The sequence below is a fragment of the Vulpes vulpes genome, chromosome 8 (assembly GCF_048418805.1).
Source record: "Vulpes vulpes isolate BD-2025 chromosome 8, VulVul3, whole genome shotgun sequence".
Classification (NCBI taxonomy): Eukaryota; Metazoa; Chordata; class Mammalia; order Carnivora; family Canidae; genus Vulpes; species Vulpes vulpes.
In genome coordinates, this window is record NC_132787.1 from 968456 (window position 1) to 978906 (window position 10451).

Here is a 10451-nt window from a genome sequence, read left to right on the forward strand (position 1 = left end):
TCGAGACCAGGTTCTGACTCCTTCTCCCCCCGTACCCACCTCTTTAGCCTCCGTCATGTGGAACACCTCCGATGCCAACTTCTCCTGCTACCATGAGTCCGTTCTGGGCTACCGTTACGCTGCAGTTGTGTGGGGGGTGGTGGTCGCTGTCACAGGCACCGCGGGCAACGCGCTCACCCTGCTGGCCTTGGCCATCCAGCCCAAGCTCCGCACGCGCTTCAACCTGCTCATCGCCAACCTCACGGTGGCCGACCTGCTCTACTGCACCGTCCTGCAGCCCTTCTCTGTGGACACCTACCTCCACCTGCGCTGGCGCACTGGCGCCACCTTCTGCAGGGCCTTCGGGCTCCTCCTCTTTGCATCCAACTCTGTGTCCATCCTCACCCTCTGCCTCATCGCCCTGGCCCGCTACCTCCTTATTGCCCACCCTAAGCTCTTTCCCCGGGTCTTCAGTGCCAAGGGCATGCTGCTGGCCCTGGTGAGCACTTGGGTGGTGGCCGTAGGCAGCTTTGCCCCTCTCTGGCCCGTCTATGTCTTGGTGCCCGTGGTCTGCACCTGCAGCTTTGACCGCATCCGAGGCCGGCCCTACACCACCATCCTCATGGGCATCTACTTCGTGCTGGGTCTCAGCAGCGTTGGCGTCTTCTATTGCCTCATCCACCGCCAGGTGAAGCGAGCAGCCCAGGCGCTGGATCGGTACAAGCAGTCAAGCGTCCGCTCCAACCATGTGGCTGGGATAGAGGCGACCCCCGGCCGTTTCCAGGAGCTGGACAGCGGGGTGGCGTCAGAGAGGCCCAGCGAGGGCACTTCGTCCGAGCCAGTCAGCTCTGCCACGGCCCAGACCCTGGAATGGGCCCCTTCAGAGCTGGGGGACCAGCACGGCGGGGAGGAAGCTCAGCAGAGGGCAGAGAAGGGCCGGCCAGGAGCACCCGCCAGGACCAGGCCAGCCCAAAGAGCCCCGAGAACGCAGGACTCCCCATCGGAGTTCGGGAAAGTGACTCGGATGTGTTTTGCTGTGTTCCTCTGCTTCTCCCTGAGCTACATCCCCTTCTTGCTGCTCAACATCCTGGATGCCAAGGCCGAGGCTCCTCGGGTTGCCCACATGCTCGCTGCCAACCTCACCTGGCTCAACGGTTGCATCAACCCCCTGCTCTACGCGGCCATGAACCGGCACTTCCGCCAAGCCTACGCCTCCCTCCTGAGACGAGGGCCCCGGAGTTTCCGCAGGTTCCACTAGAGCCGGCCCCAGTCACCAGACCCCGAGGCCGACTCCTCCAGAGCCGCGTGGCCGCTTGGCCGGGTGGCCGGGTGCGGGGCAGGAGGTGCAGGCAGACGGGGCCTTTTCACAGGCGACTGTCCTCCTAGCCCCAACCGGCCCGTCCCCTGATCAACGCTTGGGCCCTAGGCTGCCCGAGGTGGGTCACCAATAAACGCGTTTGTCCCCACGCTCAGGTGTGGTTTTGGGGACGGATAGGCCAGGATTGGTTGCGGCTGGCCCTAAGAGTTGAGAGTTTTGGGGGGGGGCTGGGTCACTGCAGGGTCAGGAGGCAGTGGGCCTAGGATGCAGCCTTCAGCTGAGGGGTTTCGGGTATAAAACACGAGTTGGCTTAAGAGGATCCCCGTCTTTTTGTGTGACTTCCCAGAAATGGCCCCTGCCCCTAAGTGGCGCCGCCAGGAACCCCCCCGCCCCCGCAAACAGGTTCCTCAGCTCCCCAGAGCTCTGGGATCCAGCTCTGACAGCCCTCTGGCAAGCCCCGCGCCCAGTCCCGGCCCCAGGCAGGGAGCCTCCGGGACAGGACCCCGCGCCCCGGGAGCAGTGGCACACGGGGAGGGTCGGGCTGCCCTCGCGGCGCTCGGGTCACAGCTGACCACTGGAGGCCTCGCTCCCCCGACTTGCTGGGCACCCTGCGTGGGCAGAGCGGAGCAGAGACTGGGTGAGCGCGGCGGCCAGGGCCCAGCTGGGGGACACTCCAGGGCTCCCCCTCCAGCTCCGTCGGCCGTCGCCGCAGCCACGCACTCTGCGAACCTAAGGTACCTGTGGCCACCAGGTGACGCTGGTTCTCTGTGTTTGCTCCTCGGTGTCCCTGCTGCAGCCGGGACGGGGGGCGGGGAGGCCACAGGCCGGCAGGGTGGGGACTCGGCTCCCGCGGCCTCTCCCCCAGAGCTCAGGAGGGGAGGTTTGGCGGAGTGGACGTGACCATTCCTGGGGTACTTGCCCCCGTCGGGCTGGGGTGAGGGGCGCAGGGCGCACGAGGGGCACCCACGTGGGGCTGTGCAGGCAGCGAGGCCACTAGGCCGCCCGCCGCCCCCTCTGGCTCCTAGGCCAGGGCCCCAGGGAATAGGCGAAGACCAGGGACAGGAGAGGGACAGCCGGGTCGGGGGGACATCGATGTCCCTACACTCGACGCGCCTCGAGGCCCTGGAGTCCCGCGGCCTAATCACACGACACGTGTTTCTGGGAGCCCGTGCTCCACAGAAACCACAGCCAGGGAAACTGAGGCAAGCTCAGGCCACTGAGGCAGGGGCGCAGCCAGGTGGGGTGAGCAGCGGGGACGACGGGTCTAGTCGGGGCGCCCTGGTAATTAGCTTTGGGGCCTGGGCCCCCCCCCCCAGCCTCTGGACCACGGGGGCTTGATTTTTGTTTTTTGTTTTTTTGATTTTTGCTTTCAATTAAAGATTTGTATTTATTTGAGAGAAAGAGAGTGGGGGGGATGGAGAGAAGGAGAGGAGGGGGGGAGGGAGCGGCAGCCCCGCAAGCCGGCTCCATCTCAGGACCTGAGCGGAAGGCAGGCAGGTGCTTGACCCACCGACCCCACAGGTGCCCCTGGGCCACGGGTTCTATCCTGGGCACCGGGTTTGGGGGCGCGGCCCGAGCCCCGTGAATACACGGTCTCCGGGGCTTCTTACGGGGTTTACCGAGGAGGCTTCATTACGGCCTCGTTCTTGCAAATGAAAAAAGTGGAAGCACGAAGAGGTTGCGGCTTCGTGCAAAGCGCAGGACGTCCTAAGGGGCGGCGGGGCTGGAGGGCGGGGTCCCCGTCACCACGGGCCGGCAGGACAGCCGCGGTCCTACAAGGGAATCAAGCCAACAGGCAATCCCTGCAAGTCCCTCCGCGCGGCCCCGCTTAGGTTCTGAGAGCCGGCGACCGGCCCGGGGGCGGGGAGAGGGCTCCCTTTCCACACCCCTCGAAGGCAGTCCAGAAGCTTTGGGGCCCGCGGAAAGCAGCAGCAGCAGAGACTGGAGTTAGACCTAAGGAGGGACTTCCCAGTTCTCGGCCGCTGGAGAAAACGACTCACGGGCCACAAGGAGGAAACTGGAGTCCGCGCCCAGAGAGGCCCGATCCCCGCAAGGCCGCAGCCCCCGCCGCTCTCACCCTCCGCGCCCCCCCACCCCCGCCTCTAATTTCGCTAAAATCTTAGGAAAATGGGGCGGAAGGACGCCCAGGCGGCGGCTCGGGCTTGGCGGCGGCCGCCGCGGGGTCCACGCGCGAGCCCCGGCGCCCCCGCGGCTTCCCTTTGTCCCGCGTCCGTCCGTCCGTCCGCCCGCAGGCCGCCCGCTCCCCCTCCCCTCCGCTCCCCGCCCCCCCGCTCGCCCCCGCCGTCGCTCCGGGCAGATTTATGGCCCGCCCAGGGCTTCTCATTGGCCGCCCGCTGACAGCGCTTGATTTAACGCCTCCCCCCATTGGCGGAGCCTGACAGCCCGATTTACGAGCCGCCCTGCCATTGGCCGCCCGGCCCGCGCCCTGATTTACGGCTCCGCGGCCGCGGAGGGAGGGAGGGAGGGGAGGGGAGGGGAGGGGGCGGCGGGCCCGAGGAGGCCCCTCCCCTCCGCTCCTTCCCTCCCCTCCCCCTCCCCCCCTCCGCGGCCGCCTCCCTCCGCCTCGCGAGCCGCCCTCGGGTGCCTGTCCCTGCGGCGCCTCCGCCCTGTCACCCCGGGGAGGGCAGGGGAGGGGAGTGGAGGGAGCGCGAGGGCGGCCGAGCCCGCCGAGGAGCCCAGGGAGGCCGAGGGGACCACGGGGTGGCGGGCGAAGGGAGGCCGCGGGGGGGAGCAGGGAGGGGGCGGCCGCGGGACGGGGCGCGGGCCTGGGGGTGCGGGGCCTGGGGCAGGGGGGAGGCGGGGGGAGACCCCGCCCCGACGGCGGCCCGAGGACGGGGAGGCCTAGAGCAGCGGGGCGCGGCGGCGCGGGGACAGCGGCAGGGGCGGGACGGAGCCCCGCGGGTCGGCGACGGGACGGCGGGGACGGGCCCAGCGGCTGCCCCCTCCCCTCCTCCCCCCTCCCCGCCCCCCACGCCCCTCCCCGCCCCCCACTGTCTGCGTCCAGGCCGGGCCTTCGGCAGTCAGCGGCGCTGACGCTTCCTTGCGGGGCGCCCTCCTCCGCGAGCCCACGCCCGGGCCGCCCACACCCGTCGGCCGAGCGGGGAAGGGGCGCCGCGGGGCGGGAGTGGGCGGGTCAGGAAGGACGAAGGGCTCCACCTGCAGGCCCCGCGGGCAGCTCCCCGCCGCCGGGAGGGCCGAGCAGGGCTGGGGGGAGCGCCAGGGGCGCCTCGGCGGGCGGACGGTAGGCCAGAGGGGCCGGGATTCAGACGCGGGTGTCTGTGGCCCGCCCCCCTCGAGGGGCAGGAAGACGTGAGGCCCCCGACGCCCCAGAGCACAGGAGTGGGGGGCTCCTAAGGAGCAGGCCAGGAGTGGGGGGCTCAGGGCGTCTCCCAGAGCTCCAGGCCCCCGCCTGTGCACCCCCGGCCTGTGCCTGTGCACCCCCCGCCTGTGCACCCCCGGCCTGTGCACCGCAGCCTGTGCACTCCGACCTGTGCACCCCAGGCCTGTGCACCACCCACCTGTGCACTCTGGTCTGTGCAGCCCTGGCCTGTGCACCCCCAGCCTGTGCACTCCCCAGCCTGTGCACCCCCCACCTGCACCCCCCTGGCCTGTGGAGCCCCAGCCTGTGCACTCCAGCCTGTGCACCCCCTGCCTGTGCACCCCTGGCCTGTGGAGCCCCAGCCTGTGCGCTCCAGCCTGTGCACCCCTAGCCTAGGCTCCCCTGGCCTGTGCAGCCCTGGCCTGTGGAGCCCTGGCCTGTGCACTCTGGCCTGTGCACCCCTGGTCTGTGCACTCCAACCTGTGCACCCTCCGCATGGGCACCCCTGGCCTGTGCACTCCAGCTAGTGCACCCCTGGCCTGTGGAGCCCTGGCCTGTGCACTCTGGCCTGTGCACCCCTGGTCTGTGCACTCCGACCTGTGCACCCCCCGCATGGGCACCCCTGGCCTGTGCACTCCAGCCAGTGCACCCCTGGTCTGTGCACTCTGGCCTCTACACCCCTGGTCTGTGCACTCCGACCTGTGCACCCCCCGCATGGGCACCCCTGGCCTGTGCACTCTGGCCTGTGCACCCCTGGTCTGTGCACTCCGACCTGTGCACTCCAACCTGTGCACCCTCCGCATGGGCACCCCTGGCCTGTGCACTCCAGCTAGTGCACCCCTGGCCTGTGGAGCCCTGGCCTGTGCACTCTGGCCTGTGCACCCCTGGTCTGTGCACTCCGACCTGTGCACCCCCCGCATGGGCACCCCTGGCCTGTGCACTCCAGCCAGTGCACCCCTGGTCTGTGCACTCTGGCCTGTGCAACCCCACCTGTGCACCCCCCCGCCTGTGCAGCCCCACCGCCGCCGCGGGGAATTAAAAGCAGCCAGTAGTGCTGATGCTCCCTGCCCGGCCTCCAGGACGACGGAGGGCCAGCGCCTGCTGCAGCCCCACCCCCACAAGAACCGCGTGTCTGTGCCCCCCCCCCCCCGCCCCCGCCAGGGGGACTCGCTCTGGGCTCCGGTGGGCAGTGCACACACGCGGGGCACGGGGCGCAGGGCGCGGGGATGGGGGCGTCCAAGGGCACACCGAGCTGCGGGGGAGCTGCCGCCCCACACACCCCCCCACACCGTGCCCTACACCCACTGGGAAGGCCGCAGCAGCTCACGCACCAGACCTGCTGCCCGGGGGGCCTGGCGGCAGGGGGCGGGGGGGGGGGCTCCTAGGCTGGCCCTTTAAGAGCCACTTAGGGTCAGAAAGCCTGGGCTCCAGACGGGGAAGGAGCTGATGTCAGAAGACGGATGGGCGGCAAGATGGGGATTGATGCTAATGGGGGAGTTAGAGCTAAGTACCCAGACGCTCCGAGGGCAGGCCCGCAGATCCGTCTTCCTTACGCTCCCCCCAAACCCGGGCTGTAAATCTGCCTTCTCAACTGGGGGAAGGGGGACGGGGAGGAGATGCTCTCTTCCCTCTTCCTGTGCTCTCCTTAACCTGCGCCATCCCCCACCCCGTTCCTTTGTCCTCTCCCGATCCAGAACTGCTTTCCACTAAGATTTCTGATTTTTGGCTTTCCTTCAGGAGTTGAGGTGGTGATTTCAGCTTGCGGGAGGAGGCCACCAGAAGGGAGGGCCGGGGGCGCTGTGGAGAGAGGCCAGCAGGGCAGGCAGCTCCCGGCTGCCTCAGTTTCTCTTCCTTCCACGTCTGCTCACGCGGAGGGGGCTCTAGCAGCTTCTGGACAGTGAAGGCAGCCGGGGACGCTTGGGGCGCCGGGAGCGGGCCGGGAGCTGCAGGGCTGGGCTCGTGGGGCCTGGGACACCCGGGGAGGCTGCGCGAGCTGTCCACGGCAGGATACTCGGCCTGGCTTCCCGGAAAGCCCTGGCCCACGCTGTCCCTCCCCGGCCACGTCCCCCGCCTGCGAGCAGGCAAGGTCGGGCCCATAGTCTATGGGAAAGGCAGGTCCAGCTGGGGTCTGAGCGAGGAAGGCCTCGGAAGGCGGGGGCCAGTGGCCCCGGGGGACTCCGCGCCTGCGTCACCTTCAGGGGAGTCCTGGGCTCTCTGGCCCCGCAGGCCCCCCGGAGGCCCCTGTCCTCCCTGCGTCTCCGGCTGCAGCGGCTGCAGCGCTGGACCTGGTGGCCTTCCAGTCCCGGGCCCCGCTGCCTGCGGGCTCCCCGCTCCCCAAATCCTCCTCAGGGTCCACACGGACAGACCTGAAGACTCGCCTCCTCTCTCCCCTTCCCCAGGCTCCCTTCAGGGCCCTGAAGTCACCTCGAGGCCGCCCTCCGTTTCCTAAGTGTCGGGGCTGGAGAGCGAGCGAGGTCGAGGTCGTGGTGAGAAAAGTTGGGGGTTGTGAGGCCGAGCCACGGGGACCCAGGCTTCCCGCCGCCCGGTGTCCGGCCCAGCGCCCCCCGCCACCCCAGGGAGGTCAGCCAGGGCCCTCAGCCCCGCTCCGACCATAAATCCTGTCTTTGTCTCCCCCTCGGAGCGGCCCCAGGCGGCTGGGGGTCAGCAGCGGGGAGGGGTCAGGCCGCAGCGGGGAGGGGAGCCCCAGGAGAGGGGGGAGAGGACGGACAGGGGCAGCTGGTGGGCAGGGGTGGGCAGGGGTGGGCAGGGGGTGGGCAGGGGCGTGGGCGGGCTCCACGTCCGCATCCTTCAGATCCCCATCCCCGCTGCACATTCCTGCAGGGCGGCACTGCGGGCGGGCAGACTCCTAAGACCAGGGCACCTTGGGAATGACCCCTGGGAGTCAGGAATCCTGGGGGGTGGGTAGGGGTGGGGGTCCCGGAGGAAGGGAGCGCGGAAAGAAGTGGGGGAATGGGCCTATTCTGAGAAGCAAATTCCTGCCACCAGACCCTCTGTGTGGGCGCCCGGGCACACACGGGCCACATCCCAGGTTCCGGGGCGAGGGCAGGAGGGAGCCCCGCAGAGCCCCTCCCCAGCGGCCTTCCTGCTGGACGTTCCTTCTCCATCTCTCCATCCTTTGCTGTCCCCAGGCTTGCGGCTCCCTCCTCCGAGTTTCTCTCCCTCTCCAGCTGCTTCTGGCGGCCTCTGTCTCTCTCTTCTTCTCCCTCAGTTCCTCCACCTTACCCCCCCCCCCTTTCCTTGGACTCTCCATCTCTCCTGCTCCTCAGCGGCCACCGGAGCCTCAGGGTGACGGGAAGGAGAAAAGAGGCCATGAATGGGCCCCTGCTTTGCTGGGCGGCCTGGGGCCATGCTGCGTTCCAGTATGGGCTGTAGGGGGGCAGGGGAGCCAGGCGACCAGGACAAAAGCTCAACCAAGGGAGGAGAGCTGAGAGGATGGAAGAGAAAAGACAGAAGAGCAAACAGTAGGGACGCCTGCGTGGCTCAGTGGTTGAGCCTTGGCCTTCGGCCCAGGGCTGGTCCTGGGGTCCTGGGATCGAGTTTTGCATCGGGCTCCCTGCATGGAGCCCGCTGCCCCCTCTTCTCCCTCTGCCTGTGTCTCTGCCTCTCTCTCTCTGTGTCTCTCATGAATAAATAAATAACATCTTAAAAAAACAAAAACAAAAAGAACAAGCAGTAAAGAGGGGAGGGTAAGGACTAAAGGTTCCCTTTAAGCATATTTTGGGTCCGTCTGAATGGGAGGAGCTGAGGGGCATCTCCTGAGTCAGAGAGAGAAGCACCCGGCAACAGGGCCCGGAGACTCAGCCAGAGAAACAAAGACGTGATGCCCACCAGGCAGCCGGTTCTGGGCTCTCTGGCTTACCCAGGGCTCGCGGACCTCTCTCCCGCCTGCAGGCCTGCGGGCCGTAGTCGTGGAGTGCCGGGTCCCTCCCCACTCTCCTCCTCCTCCCCTAACACCCGCCCTGCCACCAGTGCGAATGACATCAGCTCTGGCTGCCGCTGTCCTCAGCCCTGCTGATGTACTCTCCCATGGGTGAAAGCGAGGCCAACCGCCCCTGCTCCACCCACTCATTCTCCGGTCCAGGAGCTGGGGCTTAGACACCCCAGCACCCCGGGGTGGAGTAGGGCGGGCTGTACCAGGAAGCCATCTGCAGGACTTGGTGGGGAAAAAGGGGAGGGCCTGGGCACCAGGGGGAGGGAGAGGGGCTGGAAGGGGGCACTTGGGGAAGAGGGGCTGCGGCACTAAATCACACTGTGGGGGGCTCTCTCTGGCTGAGCTCAGTGGGGTGGGTAAAGGATAGACATTTGAGGAGGGGAAAGAAGAATGGGGGATCGCCACATCTGGCAGGCAGGTGTCTGGCACCGTTCAGGCTGCAGTCACTTTCCCAGCCAAAGGGGAGGACGCGGAGACGGGAGGAGGGGCTTCCCAGGGCCCCTGGGGAAGAGGGAAGAGCTTGCAAACACGCCCAGAGGCCCAGAGTCAGATGGAGACGGACGGAGGGAGATCGTCAGACCCTGCTCCCCAGTCTGTGCTTCAGTCGGTGCCGGAGGAGGGAGGAGGGTTTGCTCCTAGTCCTGAAAGAAACCCGCTGGCCGGAGGGCTGGACAGGCCAGAGTTCCCCTCCTCACGGGAAACAGAGGCAGGAGGGGCCAGAGCAGGCGAGGCCGAGGCCGGGAAACAAGCTCAGAGGATTTCTGTCCCCGCACCGCAGCCGCTCTCAGCGGACGTGCCCTCCCGCAGCCCTCCCGCAGCCGGGGTCAGGGCTGGTGATGCAGGAAGACTAGGGTGGTGGGGCCGCAGGCTAAAGCCGGGGTGCCTGGCCCTCCTCCACACCCCTGCACCCCGACTTTCAGAGCAGACGACAGGGGTGATAACCCAAGGTCCTTTTTTCTACCCGCTAAGGGGCATTCCGGGCTCAGGTTCCCCGCAGGTGCTGAGCTCTCCTGCCCGGTCCTCCTACAGCGGGGAAGACCCGACGGCCGGGCTCGGGTGATGCTGGAGAGGCTCTTCCCGCCTCCATCACCTTCCCTCCTCTCCCGAGGCCCCACCACGGCGCCTCCTGCGTTCTCCCGGGGCTGCGGCCCGTGCGTGGGCTGGCGAGGGGCCGACCGCGGCGCAGAGGAGGGCTCCCCGCACCGCCCCCCCTCCCCTCCCCCCTCCCCCCCTGCCGGGGCCGGGGCCGGGCCGGGAGAACGCCAAGGCCCTCCGGTCGCCGCGGCAACCGCGAGCCCCGAAATCCATCTTGTGAGCTCACCGCCCATTAGGATGCAGGGCCAGGCTCCGCGCCAGCCCGGCCACATTCATCTGCGCGCGCAGAGGGGAGGCGGGCGGGCGCCGGCCGCGGCGGGGGCGCTTATTTACACGCGGCCTGACCTTCCCGCCCGCCCCGCCCCGCCCGATAAATAACGGCCGCGCCGGGCGGGCGCAGGGGGGCGCGGGGGGCGCGGGCCGGGCCGGGCCGGCGCGGGCCCCACGCAGGTGCGCGTCTCCGGGTTACTAATGGCCGAGGCGGGAGCCGGCAGCTGGCTTCGGGGGCGGCGGGGGGCGCTCGGTTCCCGGGACTCCCACCGCGCGAACGCACCCGCGCCCCACCCCTGGCGCCGATTTCCAGGCGAGGGGACGGAGAGATGCCAAGGAGGCAAACAGCCCCGTAAATTAGGGACCGGGTGGAATGCCGGGGAGTCTCCGAGGTAGGAGGGAAGAAATATTGTAAGGCGGGGAGGGATGGGGGGCAGGGGAGTGGAAGCAGCTGCCAAAAAGAGAGGAAGAGGAACAGAAACCTCACACAAAGGCAG

The 10451-nt window shown here is 68.5% G+C and overlaps 1 protein-coding gene across 1 annotated transcript; it reads left to right on the forward strand.

Annotated features, from left to right (window-relative positions):
• Nucleotides 1–1353, forward strand: GPR84 (G protein-coupled receptor 84). Its single transcript, XM_025987734.2, has one exon. It carries the CDS (start codon nt 56–58, stop codon nt 1235–1237), a length of 1182 nt encoding a protein of 393 aa, XP_025843519.1. The 5' UTR covers nt 1–55; the 3' UTR covers nt 1238–1353.
• The last annotated feature ends 9098 nt before the right edge of the window (nt 1354–10451 follow it).

Coding starts and splice junctions, on each gene's coding strand:
- GPR84 (XM_025987734.2), top strand. CDS start 56: ATGTGGAACACCTCCGATGCCAACTTCTCCTGCTACCATGAGTCCGTT.